The following is a 23,847-nucleotide window of genomic DNA, read 5'->3' as shown; positions in this document are numbered from 1 at the left end:
GACTGGAGCAGGGAGAATCAATGGAATGTAATAGCCGACATTTGTGTTCTGAAGACCACTGAGTGAAAGTTAATTCTTGTTCACAAGAATGTATACTGAGAAGCAAATATTAGTATGTGTAATGGAGGAAAGTATGTGACATTATTAGTAATGGGCCATACTTCTGTGCTGTAGAGGCATCTTTAACCTCCAGCCTCCTATGACGCCAAGATAGCGACTATTCCAACCTTGTCACATCCATTTCTGTAGCAAATTTTCCTGTACAAATTGCTAGGAGCCAGTGAGCTCTTGTTAAGTGGCTGTTAGACAGCCACAGCACTGAACCAGATAAGCTAGTATACACATACACCATGCTTGCACTAAAGGTAACAGCTCAGAGAATGAGCAACATTGATACTTTAGCATTAATCCACAAAGGAACCATAACAAAATAAAACGAGGGATTAACTCAAAATAAGTTGGATACTGGAACTGCACAGAAGATTTGGTTTTTCTATACAGAGTTCTGAAGGTCTAGTAATGGAAACATGTCACATTGTGATCCTACAGTAAAACAGATAAGTCCCTGCTATTCTGCTGAGTGCATGGTTGATGCTGCTGTATTTTTTCTCTTCTTTTAACCACACATTATTGGGCAATCAGAAGAGATAAAAAACTGAATTTAATTTTTGTGGAAAAACATCAATGTTCTTTTCAATTGTTCACATATTGTTTGTAGTTCTAAGAATGAGAGACGAGGACAGTAGGCCAAACTTAACATTCAGCAACCTCAACAGGCGTTTAAAAAGAATTAACTTTAAACATAGCTGGCTAGGCCACTGTTTTGTCTGCGTCACAATACTATTTATATCTCTACAGTTCAAAGAAGCATAAGACAGATTGCCCCCCCCCCCCCAAAAAAAAAAAAAAAAAAAAAAAAAAATTAAGAACACTGTTGACATAGTTGAATTCATGAGAAACATATTAATTTGAAAACTAAGTCCAACTGAGGTCTGAGGAAACTGCAAATCTTTGTATAAACCATGGCAGGCAGCTCAAATATGATCACTATAATTCAGCAACAAGTCAAGTACTAATGGGCAATAAATGAAGCAGCTGTTGTACAGGAAGAGAGTTTACAACCGGCAGCCATGTCGTATTCAAGCTTCAGTGATTAGCTGACTTAACTTTCACAGATGTAACTGTGCGGGTGGTACCTCCAGCAGGAAATTCATCATCATGTATTCCAGTGGGATATCCAGGTCTCTTTCAGGCCAGAAAATATATCGTTTGTGATATACAGCACTTTTTCGAGCTAATTTTTGCTTTGACGACTTGCTATAAATCTTAACATCTACCTTCTTTGCTGCTTTTCTGGCTAGTTTGTCTCTGTGTCATGTTTCAAGCAGTCATCCTACAAGTCATATCTGTTGCTTTGATCTTAATTGTGAAACTAGTTTGTTTAGTACTATTTTAAACACAAGTAGTATCTACTTATTTTCCAATGTAATATAAACAAACAGAGCAACATAGGCATAAAATAAACGTTAAAAAGAAACAACTAATTGAATCTCTATCTTTTATCATTTCTAATAAAATTAAATTTCAAATACTGCCAATGACAATTTAAAAATAGAAGGAAAAAAACTATGCAAAAACTTTCAGCTTTCTGTAATGAATCTGTTTTACACTAATGATGTGTGAACATAATAACCATTATTAATAAATTTGTTGAGCTGTAGTTGTGGTCTTTAGTACCAAGACTGGTTTGATGCAGCTCTTCATGCTTCTCTATTCTGTGCAAGCCTCTTCAATTCTGAACAACTACTGCAATGTACATCCATATGAACCTTCTCACTGTAGTCCTCTCTTGGTTCTCTTCAGTACTAAATTGATGATTCCTTAATATCTCAGAATATGTTGTGTTAACAAGTCCAAAGTTTTAGTGAAGTTATGCTACAAATCTCTTTTTTGTCCCATTACATTCAGTACCTCCTTATTAGTTATGTGATTTACCCATCTAATCATTAGCATTCTTCTGTGGCACATTTCAAAAGCTTCTACTGTCTCCTGGCCTGAACTACTTATTGTCTACATTTCACATCCATACAAGACTACAATCCAGACAAATAGCTTCAGAAAAGACTTTCTAACACTTAATTTTATATTCAATGTCAACAAAACACTCTTCTTCAGAAATACTTTTCTTGCCATTACCATTCTACATTTTATATCCCATCTACTTCAGCCATAATAAGTTATTTTACTGCCTAAATATCAAAACTCATCTACAACTATTAATGTCTTATTTCTAAGTTAAGTCCCTCATCATTATATTGTTTAATCTAGCTACATTCCATTACTCTTATTTTGTTTTTGTTAATGTTCATATTATATCCTCCATACAGGACACTGTCCCTCCCATTCAACTGCACTTCCAAGTCCTTTGTTGTCTCTGACAGAATTACAGTGTCATTGGCAAACTGCAAAGTTTTATTTCTTCTCCCTGAACTTTAATTCTCTTTCCAAATTTCTCCTTACTTTCCTTCACAGCTTGCTTAGTTTACAGACTGAACACACATGTAAATAAATGTAATCATAATCTTAGCAAGTCCTACATCAAGGGTTAGCTCTTGCAACTGTATTTCTTTCCTAAGGAAGCACAGGTGGACCAGTTGATGAAGATTGGGAAAGGGGACAGGATGCAGGTCATGCAAACCTCTGGTTGAGAGGAACTCATCTGTTGAGCTTTAGCCTTCCCTCATCCTCACAACAGGTAGCTTCCCCTCAACCTGGAGTCTGAGTGAACTGCACCTGTCCCCTTTCTCAGTCTTCACCAGCTGAACCTTCTTTCCTCCCTAAGAAAGGACCTCCAGTCATGAAAGCTAGGTCAAACTGAAATTTTTTCTACTTTTAAATGTTTATATGACAGTACTTGGAATTTAACCTCCAGGAAGTAAGTACTGCCCAGCCTTTATTCTCCTTGTCAATTTAGTTTTCGTAAGTCCTTTATCATGATAATGGAAGAGGAACAACATGGGTACAGGTGCTAGAGGGATGTAGCAATCAGTATAAACACTTATTCAGAAACAGATAAGGCGAAGGACTGAATAGCAAGACATTTATTTCTACTTTGATTAAAATTATTTGGACAAGTAAAACTTTTATTTTTATGGCAAAAATGCATCTTGTAGTAATTAAAAATTCTAGAGAATAAATTAAGTTTTAACTTTGCAGTTTTGTGTTTGTATTCTCTAATCCAGTTGTTTCTGTTGTCATAGATTGTTAATGCTCATATACCTCTTCTGTCTCAAACATTACTGCTTCTTTAATACAATGTGATAATTTACTTAAATAACTTAATGTGACAAATTAACATACTAACTATTTCTTCCAGAGTTGCATGTAACAACAATAAATATCAACTTCGTACTTCACCTTCTAATGGCAATGCATCATTATCAACACCTTTTGTACACTGCACTGCTTCTATGGGACAGACGTCACACCTTTTTGTAAGACGTGGTGAAAGGCGCATGCATTATGATGGTTCCAGCTTTATTGTGCGCAATGCAGGACATTCAGCTGGATTTGATGAGAAGAATCAATTGAAAGTATACTGACTGATACACTGTAACGGATAGAATAGTTATATTTTTTGATGAACATATGATATTATTGGCTGTTGAGTCAGAAGAGTAATTTTTCTGGCTTCTTTTTTGATAGAATTTAATAATCTAGTACAGGGTATCCTGGTATACAACATATAGCATTAGAGTCAATGAAACTGCAATAATGTGTATGTTATTGTATGGCACTACAAAAATGCAACAATAAACAGTAGTGAGTCACTAAGAGTATTACATATGATGAAGTGTGCATGAAGTGAAATATGTTTGCTGAGTATAGTACATGTGGAACTATCAGCTACAGATTTACTTTATAGATGTATGTACGGCAAACTCAAATGATTGTGTTGTCATATGGAACTAAAATTAAAATATTTCAACTTTTGTTAGGTGACTTGATAGTTACCAAAAATCACATTACTGTATAAGGCAACTGTTGTTGATGTACTCTCATTAAGCACGCAAAGTAGTAAAACCAATATTGGAAAAGTAATCACAGTATTCTTCATCGTAATAAACCATAAATTCATTTTTAGCTTTTACTTATTTCTTCAAATTTATATAAATTATCAAAATGATAATTTTATTTCATTTAAAACAGTGATTTCATATGAATTGTAACTTTTTTCAGTGTGTAAGCTTGTATTAATTATGTTTTGTTCCATATTATGTTAGTTAAGCTGAAAATTGACATAATAATTTATTTCAAGGATTTAATTCATACTGTTATGGAAAATTACATTTTGTTTTGTATTTATGTTTCATTTGCATTTATGACTGACAAATTTAATTGAAAGCCTTGTAATCAATAACAACTTATTTGTGAATTTACAGACTTATACTGCGAATCACAAAAATAGCTCTTAGAAATTGCCGAAAGTTTTAATTGTATTTTGTTCATTAAATTCATTATTAATGTGCTACAGCGGTGACTTCATTTTATTTGTTATTCCTTATTTTTGATTTATGCACTGTCATTTAAGCATGCTTATAAAACCCTCATTTATATATGGCACATTCATGTTTGTACATTATGTCAAGAATTTTACGTTACTTCCAGTTCCCTGTCATTCATTAGCCATGGCTGAACAGACATTGTCAGTTTTACAATAACATTACCACATTAAAATTAATAAAAAAAATTGCAATTTAAACTGGGATAATGAAGTGGGAACTATAAAACATATATTTAAGAACTAGATTACATTATACATTACAATAATAAGACAATCATGTAGTAAAGTAGCAGAGTTGCTGCTGTTTTAGTAGCATAGTTGCTGCTGTTTTCATTGGCACTGAGTTGCAGCTCAGGTAGACACTGTTCTATCACCAGAGAAGTATTCTTCTGTACTGTACATGGATTGCTCTTTTAGTACACACAAAATTTTAGGCCTAAATTGTTTTAGTGGTAATGACTGAGTATTCTTAGGTAGAGCATTAAATAATTTTAGGGCCACCATCAGGAAGGGGTTCTGCATCTTAATTAATCAACATCCTGGCCTGTCTATACTGTCCTTGAGTGCTGTATTGATGAATTTTGTTTCTCTTTCTGCATGATTTGACTTTTTGTGAACAAGGCAGCTGCAAATATATTGTCTGATAACAGTCAGAACTCATAATCTGGAAAATATTTTCTTGCAATGGTCAATCTTTTTGCTTGAGGTAGTGAACCTTATTGCTTTCTTTTGTAATGAAAGCACATTCTTGCAGCCTACAGAATGGCCCCATGGTAACAGCCCATAGCTGACGTGACTGTGGAACATTACATAGTATACTGTTAACAGGTACTGGAGTTGTATAAGACTTCTTAGTGTAATGTTGTTCTGCCAAGAACCAAAAGATGATTCAGTTAACTGTTTAGTTTCCTAAAGAGGTGTAGGGCCCGTGACAGTTTGGAACATACATGTTCAGAGTATCAGTTAGGCTGTGTATCATCCTCTGGGGTTTGGCATAATTAATTTTCATTTTTTTCATGGTGAATCAGTCCTTGGCCTCACTGAATAAGACTTCTGCTTGTTGAACAGCTTGAAGTATGTTCTCCCCCTTTTGAGAACAAACATGTGTCATCTACAAACTGCAAGGTGTGCTCATAGTAGCCTGTGTCATTAACAAAAATTAAGAACAACATGGGTTCTATTAAGGATTCATGTGTCACAACACGTTTTAACTTTATTTCACCTGATTCTGCTCCTTGCACTGATACAATCTGTTGCTGTTATTTAGGTAGGATTTGAGAGTTTGGAGAACAGCTCTCCCAGTACCATATGATTTTAGCTTACTGAGCAGGACCTTATGTGGGATGCAATCAAATGCCTTACTAAGGTCACAGAGTATCAGTGCTGTAGACTCCTTGTCTTCAAAACCCTGAAAAGGGCAAGTACTGCTGTTGTGATTGACTTGCCCTTTTGAATGTGGATTACCTTTATTGTAAACTGGTACTGTGTGTGCTGCTTTCAGGAAGCCTGGAAATTCTCCAGCATGGAGGCATTTTTATTTATTACAACTGACAGTGATTGACCAATTTTGCAGACAGTAGTGTTTAATATATTACAGGAAATGCCATAAATATCAGAGCTCCCTGAGAGTTTGTAGTGTTTTACTATTTTTATCATGCATTTTGGATACACTCTCTTCGACATCACCAAACTGCATTTATTTCCAAATTTCACAGAAACTGCAGTATCTGTTCTGAAGCCAGTAATTTTCACCTACTGTGCTCTGTACTATATTTATACAATATTCATTACATTCATCTGAACTGCAAGAGTTAGAGCCACAGATGGGTAGTTGCCTATATTTATTAATCAGATCCCTTGCTGCCTTGCAAGGATTAACTGTCATTGCTTTCCTTCTTTGTTTTCTCTACATCCTTTTTGCAGATAACTGCAGTATAGTCTGTCCTTGATGCCAATATATTCGGCGTCTTTAACTTTATCATTTAGTAGTTGTACAATGCCTTTTATTTTAGCTAATCTAGGGGTGTACCAGATCTTTACTTTGACAGTTTTCTGTGCGTATTTTGTTTTGGCAATTGGATATCTCTTGGGTTTTAGTTGAAAATTTTCATCCAGTATGGCTTTAAGAATCTGGAACATGGAACTGACTGCATTATTTGGTGAAAATTCTTCACACATTTGATGCCAGTCTGCATTTAAAACACTGCAATTTTGAAAGTATCTAAATTTTTCTTTGTAATAACCCTACATCTGAAGACATAATTTGAATGCCAGCTTGGTAAGTAGTTATTGAGTTTGCCCATAGCTTCATGATTGCTGTGATCTGCAAGTATAGGGTCAACCACACTTGCTTTGAAGTCCCAACAACTGTATCAAGACAGACATCTCCTTTTATAGATAACTTGCCACAAATAGTCCACAGCTGCTTACTAAGTTCATAAAAGCTCTCTCTCTGTCACTACCTTCCTGATATGAATGCTGAAGTCACCACATAAGGCAGTTTCTGCTCCAAGGTGCACTAGTGACACAGACAGCTTTCCAATTTGTTGATGAAATTTTCAAAACTGTCATTTGGGGAATGGTACACAGAAGCAACAATTAAGTTAAAATCTGGCAGTCGCAAAGCAGTCAATTCTGGATCCAAGTCCACACTAAAGTTTCTTACATTAATTTTCTTGGCACAGAGCTTTTGCATATACAGACATACCACCATGTGTAGCATTAAGGATACTAACAGTCGCTAACACACTAGTCTACACTGGAGCTTGAATTCAGGGTAGCCAGTTAATGTCGGTGAAAGACCTTCTCAGTGCCAGTATTTAATCAGAATGGGGAGGAAAAGTTCTTGAACACAAGACTGTGTGATGATATATAACAATGTTAATGCTGATCCGTAAAAATGGGGTAGTGAGATGTACAACTAGTGGCATTCCAGAAGAGTAGGCTACATGCCTGCCTTCTATCTTCTCTGAGTTACACTTATCATCATGGACTACAGAAACAAATGTATCAGTCATACTGTAAGAAAATCATGTGCTTAGGAATGATTCCTCTTTCAAAATTTAAAATAGAACACGCATTTGATACATATTTTAAAAGCTGTTCAGCAATACACACAAAAGTTGTAAAAAGTGCCACACTGTTAGAAAATGAAATTTTTAAGAAAGAAATGTAATAAAATGAAAGCTAGCTTTCACAGCCGGTATTTATGTTTTTGGTGATTTTCATTTTATCGGTATTGTGTTGTCCCAGGTATATTCCTCTGCATAACATTTTGTCTCCCAATTTGCTGAAGATATCATCAGAGGCTGTAGCAACTCAGAAAGCACTTACAATCCCAATCAAGCTCAGCTTGCCAGACTTTTATGCATATCCATTCCAAGCTCCATTTGTGACATCATTCAGACCACTGCGTAAGATTGAGGAGTTACACCAACATGTGTTATGGAGCTTGTAGTGGAGCACACTTGGCACAATTTGTTTTATTTAGCACTAAGGCCCACAACTTGTCTATTTTAAATCCCCCACCCTGTCTCTCTGTTTTTTTTAATTTTTTTTTTCAGTTCCATGCTAAGTTTATCCTACAAGAGAAATCATTAGATGTTGATAAAACCAAAGTATCAGCAAAATGAATTCAGTGATTCCCTGGTCCCATGGTCTGATCTGCTACTGCCAATTTATCCATGTTGTGCTCAGACAACAAAAGACTGGTGTTAATGCATCTTCTTCTAGTTCCTATGTACACTGGACTGCATGTGAAAGAGAATTTATGTGCGCCTATTGTGGCAAGCAGCTATGGCAACCCACTTAGTGCAGTTGCAGCAAAGAAGAAACTGTCCATTCATAAGGCTAGATGCCCTCACTTAAGATCCCATAACCATCACAAACAGAGAAGAGCAGTGATAAAAACATCGGTAGAATGGGCTAAAAGAATCTGTGAACCACATTACCTGGAGGACAATCTTGATCATTTAAGAATTGTTTTCAGAACACATGGATACTCGGACAAAGAGATAAATTGGGCACTACACCCTAAAATATCTGGAACTTCTACTGAAAAAGAACCAATTAGATGGCAAGTTTTCCTTCTATTAATAAAAACTGTCACAGATTGCATCAACAAATTACTTAGAAGACACAGTATTGACACAGTGTTTAAAGAAGCTTAAACAAGAAAGGTGCACAATATTTTAACACTGCAAAGGACTTATGTTCAAAGCTTTCCACAGCAGGAGTATATAAAATTCCTCTGCAAATGCTGTCAAGCATACATAGGATGTTCAAAAAGAAGCATTAATGCCTGGCTTAAGAAACACATGAGCAATTGTCATCTGTAAAACATGGATAAATTGGCAGTAGCAGATATAGACTTGGGACCAGGAAACTACCAAATTCATTTTTCTGATACTATGGTTTTATCAGGATCTAATTATTACCATGCTCATTTTTACAGAGGGGCCATGGAAATTCAAAACAACTGCACATCAGTGCAACTCCACAATCTTAGACAGTGGTATGACGATGTCACAAACTGACCATTGTACAGGCAAATTTAAACAGTTCTACTTGCTGACCTTGTTTTAGATTGTAACTGTTTTCTGAGTCATTACAGCCTCTGGTGATATCTCCAGACTGGAAGATGAAATGTTAGAGACAGAAATATGCCATGGACACAGTCACCGAAAATGGGAAAGTGAACACAAAACAAATATGTGGCACAATATTTTCCATGTCAGCAAACATAAAGGAGTCTTGCAATTAAGCTACGAAATACTCTGTGGGAGAAAATAATATACCAGGTTTGGTTAAAAAATATGAGCATACATTATCTTGTAAATTTGTCTCTCTCTACTGGCATCTTTCCAGATTAAAAACTGCAAGAGTGAAACCACTTAAAAAAAAACATGAAAAGGTGACAAACTGCCGACACATTTCAAGAATGAATTTTCACTCTGTAGCAGAGTGTGTGCTGATTTGAAACTTCCTGGCAGATTAAAACTGTGTACCGAATCAGGACTTTACTCATGGACCTCTGCTTTCAATGTGCACGTCCTCTACTAAATGAGCTATACAAGCATGACTTACAACCCATCTTAGTAGCTTCACTTCCATGAGTAGCGCATCTACTAGACCACTAATTTCACTGAAGTATTCTTGCATACTTTGCAGGACTATCTTTACTGGAGGAAATGATGTTGCAGAGACATGGCTCAGCCACAACATGGGTGATGGTTTTCAGAATGAATTTTAGCTCTACAGCAAAGTGTGCGCTCATTTGAGCCCCGGTTCTGCACACTGTTTTAATCTTCCAGAAAGTTTCAAATCAGCACACACTGCATTGCAGATTGAGTATTTGTTCCGGAAACAAACCCCAGACTGTGGCTATGCTGTGTCTCTGCAGTATCCCTTTCTTCCAGGAGTGACAGTCCTGCAAGGTATGTAGGAAAACTTCTGTGAAGTTACAAAGATAGGAGGTCAGGTACTGGTGGAAGTAAGAATGTGAGAGCAGGTTGTTGCTCATGCTTGGGTTGCTCAGTTGGTACAGCACTTGCCCACAAAAGGTGTAGTCCTGGTCTGGCATACTGTTTTAATCTGCCAGGAAGCTACAGACCTGTTTCTTTACATTAGTTTCAAAAATACTTGAAATTTCTTAAAAATTACACTAAGATTTCTTAAATAAATGTGACATACAAATAGAATTTCAGTATGGCTGTAGAAAGAGTTACTTAACTTAAACAGCTTCATGTTTTCTGGATGAAATACTGAAGGCATTAAGAATATGAATTAGGTTAGACTGCTATTCTCCACATAGAGGAGATTTGAGTAGCAGCTACGCACATTTAAAATAGACTGTTGGATGCTGTAGTGTGTCCTCTGAATGTGTGAAATAACTTAATATCAAACAGTCTACTTTTAAATGTGCCTCTCTGCTGCTTAACACCTCCTCTTATGTAGCAAGAAGCAATACATTGTAATACAGTGTCATTCCACATATTTTATTGTTTGACCAGAGGCTTTTTCACATCATTAATCATTATAAGCTACTTAGAAATATTTAGCATTATGTGTCATGTCATGTTCCATAAACCTCATCAAGGAGAGTGATAAAATATGTAAAATGAGCAAGTTCACACATTAAATGGCGGAAGCTGCCACTATAGGTAATTTGTGAAAGCTATACAATAGCAAATTATGACTTACAAATTACTTGTATGTTATATATCTGCACTGTTAGCTATTTTTACTTAGTACTTCACACTGATCTTTACACAAAATGGCATTACCAGCCTATAAATTTGAAGAGTCACCTCCTATTTCATACTATACAAAAGTACCTAACTCTTAGAATATGACGCCTGTATGCCATACAGGTGCATACACTCTGCTGTTTCAGACACCATCCTTATTCCACAGAGGCAAGAATCTATGTATTGCATGAAGGATGTTTAGCATATCATCACAGTCATTTTGTCTTGTGTTACTAGAGGGCTGCATTTATCTGGTAACTTGCTCTAGTGGCCATGACCATTTAGAGAGCTACAAAGAAAAGATTTTTTTTAGTTTTTTCTTTTAGTTTATTCACATGTATGTACACAGGAAAAATGGTGAGCAGAAAGCTCAAGAAGAAGAAGAAAGTGTGAGCAGTAATTCACATAGGTCTGTGTTTCAGTTGTTTACCGGCAATTAGTTTATTCATATGTTTTGTACCTAGTTTCTGTTTGTCTCTTCAGAGTACTGATGCAATCATTCATTCTCTGTCATAGCTCTAAGCAGTTGTGGATTGCTTAGCTATGATACCCAGGAACACTCAATGGTGGCTGCACTGTGGCTTGAAATTATCTTTGTGTCTCAAATGGTTATTAAAAAAAATGCTAACAGCCTTTTAAATATCATTCTTCTCTGATCAATAATTGATGGGTAATGCTGTACTTTCCATAAACGGTAACTTACAGGTCCTTTTTCTGTCATGACACATTATTATTTGTAAATTATAAAAACCAGAGAGCACTATAATGTTGTAAATTTCTGTCGTGTCTGAACTTCAATTATAATTACAGTTTATCAAGACTTTAAAAAATATTCTTTCCACTGTCAAAATTCAATAATTTTGCTAAAGGTTTTCAAATAAATTAATTATATGAACACTTAGTTATAACACTTTCAGTTATTTATTGCCACTCAGAATAGACATTCTACTGAAACTTAAATAAAATGTTACATTAATCCACAAAGGTATGCAAGCAAATGTGGCTGTTCATGAACTGATACAAGATTGTTCAACATGGAAAAAATTACAAAGCATGCAGGAAAGTAATGACTATGAATTTATGTGAAATCTCTTTAAGCTTTTTAAATAAAAAAATGTCATTAACACTTTACATCTTCATCCTCCATGTGCATATATTTACAGAGGTCTCCAAATTAGTGTGTGTAACATGTCGGTGTGTGACACACAGCATGCAGTAATGGAGTTTCAAGTCTGAAGAGTTTGTCCACACACGATACATTCTCCTTCAGTGTGACAACACCAGACCACACGTGAGTGCTGAGACATCAGCTGTGGTCCAACATCTTGGGTTCACTGTCACTGATCATCTCCACATAATCCAGATTTGGCCCCATTCGATTTTCATCTGTTTACAAGACTTAAAGAACACCTCCGAGGACTTTACTTTTGATAGCGATGAAGCAGTGTACATACAGGAGAGGTTGTGGCTCCACCAACAAAGACAATCATCCTGTAGTGATGGTAACAACAAATTGTTCTCCCTTTGGGAGAAATGTCTTCATTGCCAGGATCAGTGTTGAGGAATAAATATGTAGACGTGAAGAATGAAGCTGTAGAATGTTAACCTCATTTGCTTTATTTAAAAAGCCTTAAGAGTTATATGTGAATTTAGACTTTCTCGGTGAGTCTCGATGATGAAGTCTTCTCGGGTTATCAGTCAAGTCAAGGCGTCATTCTATGGCAACGTTTCCTACTTGTCATCTTCAGGCGAAGTGTTGGGTTCATGTCCTGTCCAGCTCTTTATAGCTGCTGCACCGCAGGCTCCTCTCTGCCTCATCTGTATCAGCAGCACCAATCACTTGCCTCTGGAAGGGGTTCGCAGCGTGTGGTTGTGGTGGTGGTGGTGGTGGCGGTGGTGGTGGAGGTGGTGGTGTGTGGGGAAGGGGGGGAAGAGGAGGGGGGGAGTCGCTGCCAGTGGAGGTGGGGGCTCCCTATGTGCTGGGGGGGGTATAGACGTTGCATCCTGGTGAGGCCTGCCCATTCCGTCTACTGCCTCCACCAGTTTCACATCGTAGCATTCTTGTTATACTTTTGTTAACGCTGCATCCCATGCAGTGCTAAGTTGGAAACCGCTATCTTAGTTGAAAAGATTACCATGGACTCGTATATCCAGAGCCTCTTTAAAGATTGAACCCCAGAACCCACTTGCCCTTCGCAGTATCTTTGTTTGTTAAAAGTCAAACATATGGTTTTCCTTGACACTGTGTTCTGCCACTGCAGATTTCTCCGTTTGGCCTAGGCAAATGCCCTTTGTGTGTTCTGAGCAGTGCTGCAATATCCATTGCTGTGTCTGGTCAATGTACTGTTTGCCACACTCACAGCTGATGCTGTATATTCCAGATGTCTGTATTCCTAGTTTATCATTCAATGAGCCTACCATATTCTTGATTTTGGCCGATGAGCAGAAGATGGTTTTAATGTTGCTCTTTTCTAATATCCTGGCAATCTTTGCCATGGACGGCCCAGCAAACAGAAGGAACACCGATTGCTTAGAGTCTTCCTCATGTATGTATTCTCTCTTCCTCATGCTCGGCTGGAAGGAGCATATTATCTGCGCCTCAGAATAGCTTTTCTTGTGAAAGGTTTTTCTCAAGTGCTGCAGTTTGGCAGGTAGACTCTCCTTGTTACATATGTCTCATGGTCTGCGCACCAAGGTGGTGAGCATGGATTTGCGTTGTGCTGGATGGTGGCAGATACTGGGGTTGCATCTTCTTCCTGTAAACAGAATGACCTAATGTACCATCAGTTTTCTTCTTTATCATGATGCTGAGGAAAGGCAGGCATCTGTTTCTTTCCACCTCAATGGTGAAAATTTAATATTGCCATGGAAGCCACTGAGGAGGTTAAGAAATTCTTGTAAATTTTCTTCACCATGCGGCCACATCACGAATGTGTTGTCCATGTAGTGGTAGAACACTTTTGGTTTCAGGCACGCCATTTCTTCAAAGTGTTCCGTGTATGTGTTTGCGATATATGACGCCAAGGGGGAAGCAATGGCCACTCCATCTATCTGTTGGTACAATTTACCACCACATTGGAAGTATGTGGTAGTGAGTGCATGGTGAAACAGTTCCACTGTGTCTTCGTCAAAGAGCCTCCTTAGTAATGTCAAGGAATCTTCCAGAGGTACCCGTGTGTGACATCAGGGCTGACCAGAATGTCTCCCTTGTCCAGACATGTCCCTTGAAGTATCTTCACAAACTCTATCGAGTTTTTGGCATGGTGAGGAAAATGGACCATGAGAGATTATTGTCAGCAGTTGCCTGTGCTGATGGGAGAGGAGAGTGTGGGGGAGGACACACAAGACAAGAAGGGCTTAGGAGATAGTGAGAGGCAGATCTTTCCACAACAAATGAGTAAGCAGCTGGACAACAAGATTAAAGGAGTACAGAGAGTGTGTGTGTGTGGGGGGGGGGGGGGGGGGGAGCAGCATGCATGCATGTGTAAGAGGGGAGAGCACTCACATTGTGCGAAGGGGGGGGAGGGGAATGGTGGGAGAAAACACTGTGCAACCTGGAAGGAAACGGAGTGTTATGGACAATGGCAGAAGGGAGAGGTAAGGTGAGACAGTATGAAACAGGTTAGTGGAGGTTTAGGCCAAAGAGATTGTGAGAGTGCAGGATATGCTGGAGAGAATTCCCACCTGCATAATTCAAATGGCTGATTTAGTGAAGCAACTGTTAGAGCCACTTGTGTTGTGAAGCACAGCTTGTTCGATGACAGGACTGTCAAATTTGTAGTTTGCTATGGCCTGGTGGTAGCCGTTCATGTGAATAGACAGTTGGTTACCTGTCACACTCACATAGAATGCTGTATAGTATTTGCAGCGTAACTGACGCATACAGATGCTTTCACACATGTCCCTAACCTTCCTCTGGGTAGAAGTGCCTGTGGCTGCATTGCAGTAGGAGACAATGGTTGGATGTATGAGGTAAGTCTTGTACATGGATCATCCAGAAGGAAATGAACTATAGGGTGCAGGTTTGGGAACAGGGCTTGAATATGGCTGGACCGGGATGTTCTGTAAGTTTGGTGGGCAGTTGAACACTACTTTGGTGTGTGTGAGTAGGATTCTGGGTTAGATATCCCTCATCTCAGGGCATGATGAGGGGTTGTTGAAGCCCTGGTGAAAGATGTGTGTGAGCCTTTTAAAGCCAGGTAGGGAACTGTGTCTCCAGCATATCCTGCCGTCTCATAATTCCCTGGCCTAAGCCTCCAGTAACCTGTTTCCCATTGCCTCACCTTACCTTCCTTCCTTCTCTCTTCTGTCACTGTACACACCCCACACCTTCCCCAGTGCCTTCTCCCACAACTACCCCCTCCCCCTCAGATCCCATCTGGAGTTGTTCAGCCATCTGATGCAAGTCTTTCTGTCTGATGCTCCTTCAGTGATGAAATGATTAAGACAACAGAAACCTACTCTCTGAGTGAATAACATTTCCTACCTGGTTAGGAATGAAACCCAGGACTATGCAATTTAGAGGCACCAATGCTAGCTAACCACTAGGCCATGAGCTGAAGACATGATGTGATCTGCAATGAAGTAACATGATATTTACTGGTTGTTTTAGTATTATTTTGCATATGTGTGAGCTATGAGGGAGTACCCAAAAAAACTGGAATTATTTTTTAAAAGATATATATTTTCAAATTGTTTACAAAACAAACTTATCCCCTTCAAAATAATCTCCATTACAACTAATACATATGTCCCACCAGGGCTTCCACTGTCCAAAATATTTTACTGTAGTCATTTATAAAGAAATGGCTGCCAGATTCTCCCTTGTTTACTTCTTTACCTCTTCAATGTCGTCAAATTGATGTCCTTTCATGCCTCTTTTCATGCATGGAAATAAGAAAAAGTTGCACAGAGGCATGTCAGGTGAGCGAGGTGTGTATGTGGCAGCAGAACCACACCATTTTTAGCCAAAAACTAACAGAGATGGCTGTATGTGCAGGTGCATTGCCATGGTGGAAGAACTAGTCTCCTGTCCGCCACAAATTGGGTCTTTTCTGACGAACACTGTAGAACAATCTTCTTAAATCTTCCAAATAAAATGTTTGATTGATGGTTTGACCTGGGGGAACAAATGCTGAATGAACTGTGTCCTTGGCATCAAAAAAGCAAAGCAGCATTGTTTTGATGTTTGATTTAACTTGGTGACTTTTTTTGGATGGGGTGACAATACTGTCTTCCATTGGTTTGACTGCTGCTTTGTTTCTGGGCTGTACCCCTAGCACTATGACTCGTCACCAGTAATGACCTTTGACAGTAAATCTGGATCAGTTTGGAGCTGTTGTTTCAAAGCATGACATGCTTCAATTCTACATCCCTTTTGATTGTCAGTCAGAACCCACGGAACAAACTTGGCAACAACCATTTTCATTCCCAAATCTTCCATTAAAATTCGCTGAACCGAACTCCAAGATAACCCACTAATCTCTGTCGGTGTGTGGCAGTCTGTGAACAAAAGCTCTTGATTTTTTTTTTCAATATTTTCATCAATTCAGGAAGTTGATGGATGTCCAGAGCAAGCTTTGTCATCAGTCGACATTTTGAAATAAATCAAACCCCCCATACACTTGAGTTTTTCCCATAGTGTGGTCATGATAAGCTGTTTTCAACATTAAAACAGTTTCAGCAGCATTTTTACCATGTAGAAAACAAAATTTCACAGCTGCACATTGTTCACTTAAACTTGTCATCATAAAAAATGAAACAAAACAGCTCTAGCAAAGGCGATCACTGCAGATGAACAGGACAAACCAGGCAGACAACAGAGGCCGCACTGAACTGGCAATGAGTTGTGCTATACATGCCTAGTGGCAGAAATTCCAGGGTTGTCACAAGTTTCCCCAAGTGAAATTCCCTGACATTTCCCTGATTTCCAGACAAGTTCTGGAGTGGTATGGGGTCCCAGACTGAGAAAACATGAAGAGACGCCCCAACCACAACCACCCTGCCCCTGCTCCAGGGGTAAAGCAAAACCTTACATCTGGAAATAACTATTTTCACAGAGGAAACTGAGAACCAGTTCAACCATTCATGAATTGTCATTTATAAAGAAATGGCTGCCAGATTCTCCCTTGTTTACTTCTTTACCTCTTCAATGTCGTCAAATTGATGTCCTTTCATGCCTCTTTTCATGCATGGAAATAAGAAAAAGTTGCACAGAGGCATGTCAGGTGAGCGAGGTGTGTATGTGGCAGCAGAACCACACCATTTTTAGCCAAAAACTAACAGAGATGGCTGTATGTGCAGGTGCATTGCCATGGTGGAAGAACTAGTCTCCTGTCCGCCACAAATTGGGTCTTTTCTGACGAACACTGTAGAACAATCTTCTTAAATCTTCCAAATAAAATGTTTGATTGATGGTTTGACCTGGGGGAACAAATGCTGAATGAACTGTGTCCTTGGCATCAAAAAAGCAAAGCAGCATTGTTTTGATGTTTGATTTAACTTGGTGACTTTTTTTGGATGGGGTGACAATACTGTCTTCCATTGGTTTGACTGCTGCTTTGTTTCTGGGCTGTACCCCTAGCACTATGACTCGTCACCAGTAATGACCTTTGACAGTAAATCTGGATCAGTTTGGAGCTGTTGTTTCAAAGCATGACATGCTTCAATTCTACATCCCTTTTGATTGTCAGTCAGAACCCACGGAACAAACTTGGCAACAACCATTTTCATTCCCAAATCTTCCATTAAAATTCGCTGAACCGAACTCCAAGATAACCCACTAATCTCTGTCGGTGTGTGGCAGTCTGTGAACAAAAGCTCTTGATTTTTTTTTTCAATATTTTCATCAATTCAGGAAGTTGATGGATGTCCAGAGCAAGCTTTGTCATCAGTCGACATTTTGAAATAAATCAAACCCCCCATACACTTGAGTTTTTCCCATAGTGTGGTCATGATAAGCTGTTTTCAACATTAAAACAGTTTCAGCAGCATTTTTACCATGTAGAAAACAAAATTTCACAGCTGCACATTGTTCACTTAAACTTGTCATCATAAAAAATGAAACAAAACAGCTCTAGCAAAGGCGATCACTGCAGATGAACAGGACAAACCAGGCAGACAACAGAGGCCGCACTGAACTGGCAATGAGTTGTGCTATACATGCCTAGTGGCAGAAATTCCAGGGTTGTCACAAGTTTCCCCAAGTGAAATTCCCTGACATTTCCCTGATTTCCAGACAAGTTCTGGAGTGGTATGGGGTCCCAGACTGAGAAAACATGAAGAGACGCCCCAACCACAACCACCCTGCCCCTGCTCCAGGGGTAAAGCAAAACCTTACATCTGGAAATAACTATTTTCACAGAGGAAACTGAGAACCAGTTCAACCATTCATGAATTGTCTGCTATTATTAAGATTAAGGAAGACTATACTTGCATAGGCAGTGGACTCCTTCCAAGACGAGCAGAAGGAAGAGCACCAAAGGGCAGTAGTCTCCTTGATTGTGCGGAGTTTACTACTGAGAGCAGTGGCACACCAGATGTCATCCCACTTTTGGGCAAAGAGAGATTTGACATAGATCCGCATAGCCGCAGCTGGAGTTACGAAAGGGAATGGAGGGTGAGTATCAGTTTCTCTAGCCAAATGGTCAGCCAGTTCATTCCCTTGGATACCCACATGACTTGGAACCCAGAGAAAGAAAACTGAGCAGGCACCACAGCCAAGGAAGGAGAGAAGGTCATGGATAGCACAGACCAAAGGATGATGAGAGTAGCAGGCTGATCATTGTATCAGTACACTGTGGAGGAAGGGTGAATAACAAATTGGAGGGTCCTGGAAATGGGTAGCAGCTCTGCTGTGAACACACTACATCATTCCAGCAATAAATTGCGTTCTAAGCCAGTAGGAGATGTGAAAGCAAATCTCACTTTATTTATCGTCTTAGAACCATGAGTGTAGAAGATGATAGCAAGGATAGAATGGACAAGACACTAGAAGACCACAGAGGGGACAGACCTTAGGACCCTGGAACAGGCCGTTCCTAATCGGTGGTATGTGGTGGGCGGGGGAGAGGAAATACATTTGGTGGTGGTTGTTGGGATGTTTAAGGGGGACTAAACAGCTAAGGTCATGCATTTCAGTGAGTAGAGATGGAGATCCAAACAGGGGGAAGTGAGACGTGTTTCAACCGGCAATCCCACCTGTGGGCAGTGATCAGGAGGGAGATGTCCCTCACTTGTAAAGAGGACAGGGTACATGGAATGGTCAGGGAATCTGCGAATGTCGAGTGCATAAGAAACAGGAGTTGGCTTCAATACATTTGTAGAGCAGGATGCCCACTTCTGCAAGGAGTCTGTCGACGGGACTAGTGCAAAAGGCACCAATACTCAGGCGCACCCTGCAATGGTGAATGGGATCACGTATTTTCAGAGTGGAAGAGGCCACTGAGCCATAAACCTGACTTCCATATTCTAGTCTGGACAAGACCAGAGCGTACGGTAAAGATGGAGAGGAGTAGCATGGTCTGCACCCAAAGATGTGTGGGCCAGGAGGTGGAGAGCATTAAGTTTCTGCATGCATGAAGTCTTCAGGTGGTGAATGTGTGGCAACCATGTCAGCTTTTTATAAAAAATAAGACCCAAGAAATGGGACTGTGCTGCAACATTGAGGGGCTGGTCGCCTAAATACAGCTCTGGATAGGAGTATACTGTGGGTCAACGACAAAATGCATAACCCATGTTTTGGAAGGAGAAAATTGGAAGCAATGGGAGACAGCCCATAGAGAGGTACATCGGATGGCGCCTTGGAGCCGGCACTCAGCACATGCTGCTGAGTGGGAGCTGTACCAAATGCAAAAATCATCGACATACAACACCAGGGTAACCTGAGGGCCAATAGAGGTTACAAGTCCATTGATGGCTATGAGGAAGAGTGTGACACTTAATACATAACCCTATGGGATACTGTCTTCCTGAATCCAAGGGGTGCTGAGTGAAGTGATAACTCAAACCCGACAGATCCGGTGGGATAAAATCTTGCGAATAAAAATCGGAAGTTCTGTGAAAGCACCAGTCATGGAGTGTAACTAAAATGTGATGGTGCCAAGTCATGTTGTATGCCTTGTGTAGGTCAAAGAAGACCACGACAAGGTGCTGACGGTTAGTAGAAGCCTGTTGGATTGCAGTTTCCAATCAAGTAAATGGTCAGTTGGAGATTGTCCTTCCCGGTAGCCACACTGATACAGGGGCAAAAGACCCTGAGATTCGAGTACCCAAAATAATTGGAAGCTAACCATCGACTCAAGAAATTTTCAAAGTACAGTCATCAGGCTAATTGGGTGGTAGCTGTTGAGAGACATTGGGTTCTTCCCAGGCTTAAGAATGGGGTATCTATACTGTCTCGCCATTGTGAGAGGAAGGCTCCCTTGAGCCAAATGCAGTTGAAGACCCTGAGTAGATAGTTCCCCTATGTAATGTCCACAAGTGTAGGATCATCTGGTTTAGGATGGAATCTGGGCCTGGGACCGTGTCATGTGAAAGGTAGGAGCCTGCAAGTATTCCCATTCAGTGAAGGGTTCATTAGAGGGTTCAGCTCGGTGAGGGTTGAAACACAGGGGAGTCTGTTCAATTCTGTGTTTGTGGTGGAGAAAGATAGCAGGATTGGAAGAGGACACCGATGCTGTCACAAAGTGTGCCGCGGCGTGTTCGGCGAGGACCAATGGATCAGTAGACAGAGCATCTTGGAGGATAAGGCCTTGGACAGCTGACTGTCGCTGGTGGCCCAGAAGGTTACAGAGCTTAGACCAAACCTGCAGTGAAGAGCCATACATTTCCAGGGATGAAACATAGCACTCTCAGCATTCCTTTTTACTCCACTTAATAAGGTAATGAGCCTTAGCATGAAGACACTGAAAGCAAGAAGGATGTCATTTAAATCGCTGCAGCACCCGTCAGCTGTGCAGCAACTGCTACATCCCTTGTCCACCATGGTACCGGTCAATGAAGAGGGTGAGCTGTGGATGGTGGACAGTAGTGCCAGCAGCATGAAGAATAGTGACAGAGATGCCCTGTACGACTGCATCAATGAATTCAAGAGAGAGGTGTCAGAGTGCACAGCAGATGTATATAAATTCCAACTGGCCCTGTGGAAGGCCCAACGTCAGGGCCTGTCTGCCTGGTGGCAGCAGGGGAATGACAGAATTACCCGTAGGGGTCACTGTCACAGAGATGACAATGGGGTGCCCAATGTAGGCAAGCCACAAGAGCAGGGGAGGAGACTGTGAGATCGATAGCAGTAAAAGCTCCACGAGTGGCACTAATGTGTTCAGGAGAACAGTCATTGAGCATGTAGTAAGTTGGTCAAGTAAAAGACCCCTACCCGATGAAGTGCACTCCCCCACAGGGGGTGGTGTGCATTGCAGTCCCCAAGGAGAAGATAGAGGGGCCAGAATTGCTGGATTAAGGCAGACAGTTCAAAATAAGGAAGTAGCCTACCTGGAGGGAGGTATACATTGCAAACGGTGATTGCCAGAGTTGTCTGCACTCTAACCGCTATTGCTTCCTGGTTGGTATAAAGGGGGATCCAGTCACCAATGACATCGGTGCAAACCAAAGTGCAGACCCGTCCAGATGGTATCCTGGGGCTGGCACGGTTCCAACAGAACACCCAATAACATGAAACGTTGGAGAGTGGTCATCAAGAAAGTGTGTTTCTAAAAGAGCAAGGCAGAACGAAGAATAGGAGGAAACAAGGCGTTGTATTTCTGGGAGGTGATGATAATATCCATTGCAATTCCATTGGATTATGGTGTGGTGAGAGTCCAGGTGAGACATGAAGCCAAGGGGAGGTCATGTCACTTGGTCAGTGATCGTCACCAACGAGGATGGGGTGACATCCATAAAGACTGGATATTGATTCAGGATGAGGAGAGGGGGTGAAGCCCTCCAGGAAGCTGGGGAAGCCTCGTCCTTTGACTTGTGCTGCTTCTTTTTCTCTCTTGGAGGGAGGGAGGAGGCGTTATCAATAAGGGAATAGGTGGCACTGATGTTGGGATTGGACAGAGAGCAAGTGGTTTTCGGGCCCTCAGAGTGCGGGTCTCTCCTCTGGCCTGAGGGTGCAAGCTTCCTGTCCTGAGACTGCCAGGGAGGGGTGTTCTGAGAAGGAATCCCATTCGTAGCAGGAGCCAGAGAAGAGGATGTCTTACCTGGCTGAGGAGGAGGAGGTGGAGCAGTTCCTCGAGGGGAATGGATGGGAGCTATTGAGGGTGAGGAAAGGGAAGTGGGAAGGACGGGTGTAAGCAGGAGGGGGGAGGAGGGACAGATGTACCTGAGGCAGAGGTAGAAGGGAGATTCACAGTGTGAAGTCTGTCAGACTTCTTCCGGGCCTCATAGTAGCTGAGACACTCAAGGAACTTTATTTCCTGAATTCTATTTTCCTTCATGTACACTGGACACACTGGTGAGTGGGTAGAATGGAGGCCAGGGTAGTTTACACAGTTGGGCAGTCGGGTGCAAAGGCTCTCCATGTGAAGAGGGCAGCCACAGTCACCACAGATGGAAGTAGCATCACATCTCAAGGACATGTGGTCAAACTTGAGGCAATGGGAGCTGTGACATTACAGCCTTTATCACTGCGATTTTTAACATGTAAAAGTTTTTTTTCCTGTATTTGCGTCAGTATGTGCGAACTTCTAACATATACCAATGAATGTTGTAACCAGATATCTTTGCCGCGCTCCTGAAAAGCTATCACGATAGCTATAAACTGTTATACGCTGCTATCGATCAGTAAAAAAAAAACCGATGCACCTATGTTTCAAAATAACAATTGCCAGTTTTTACTTCTGCAGGGAGCCGCGCCGCTGTCTAGCTGTTCTGTGAATGTGTTGCGAGTCGGACGCAAAAGTATTGTGCTCCATCTGATATAATCATTTTTATTGTAAAGTTAAGAGTTTAAGTGATTAAAAATATATGTAGCCACAAACAAGCGAGAATGTATATCGTGAAAAATTCGCTCCACCGCCACAATGGGTGGCCATGTTAATGTAAGTTTCCGTTTCATATTATAATACTTGAAGCCTTGAAGTTTATTTAATTTCAAAGAAAATCTCTCAACCTTATTTTCATTAATTATACTTATGATAATCCTTCCTGTTTAAAAGATTTATGCAGCTTATGATCCAGCGTGTGTTCTGTCGGAACAGGAGGCTGTCGTGACGACATCGCTATAGTATTTATTCCAAGTTCTTTCAGTTCCGTTTATATGTTCGTACAAATCCAATCAGTTGGTCCCTTAGGTTTCTTTCATGTAACTTCCGTCTGTTTTCTCCGCGCGATCTTCCTCCGAAAAAAATTTCTGTTCATTTTCTTTAGTAATTTTCGATATCGCGAAGGAGAAAAGACAGCCGCCTCCTGCTCCGAACGGAACACTACGACTTTTCTAACGTCGGAGAGTACCGCACGAATTTTCCGCTAAAAGGTAATAGAGTTTCTTAAAGCTGGATCAATTACACATGTTGCTGCTGTTCTCCGACAAATCTGGTGTGATTAATAGTAATTTATTCTGTCACGACAAAAAGAACCAATTTTATTTTTACCAAAGCAACAAAGCTTTCAATTAAACTACTAAGAAAAAAAAAAAAAGAAATCATACCAGATCTGGCGCCCGAACAGGGACTTGACTAAAATATTGAATGTGTCACGGTACTAATATATGATTGTCTTATTTCATGTATCGCTCTTTGGAACCCACTGCTGCATAAAATTACGGATGAGCAATAAATATACGCAATCTTGAAGGACGCGGTATTTACACAAATATCTTGGGATTTAATAAGACGCAGATTTGCAGTTTTGAAGACAACGCCGAGTGAGTACCAAATTTTCGTTTGCCATAGTTCTGTCTAAAGAGTAGCTCATTGACCTTCAAATTCGACCTCACTCTATCCTTTCTGTAGCTTAACGTAAAAAACCATTTTTTTTCTACGTAAATATTTGAACATTTTCTGTAACCTTTTGCTTGGCCTATTTGTTTTATAC

General features: G+C 40.2%; 1 protein-coding gene across 1 annotated transcript in view; it reads left to right on the top strand.

Annotated features, from left to right (window-relative positions):
• LOC124594071 overlaps window positions 1-4,337 on the top strand; it is a 44,655-nt gene extending 40,318 nt beyond the window's left edge. The window contains exon 5 of the mRNA XM_047132421.1: window positions 3,377-4,337. Coding sequence (XP_046988377.1) covers window positions 3,377-3,602 — 226 coding nt within the window. The 3' untranslated portion in view covers window positions 3,603-4,337. The remainder of the gene's footprint in view (window positions 1-3,376) is intronic.
• Window positions 4,338-23,847: the final 19,510 nt, after the last annotated feature.

This window comes from Schistocerca americana, chromosome 2, assembly GCF_021461395.2.
Source record: "Schistocerca americana isolate TAMUIC-IGC-003095 chromosome 2, iqSchAmer2.1, whole genome shotgun sequence".
Taxonomy (NCBI): Eukaryota; Metazoa; Arthropoda; class Insecta; order Orthoptera; family Acrididae; genus Schistocerca; species Schistocerca americana.
This window is presented reverse-complemented; position numbering and strand designations above follow the sequence as displayed.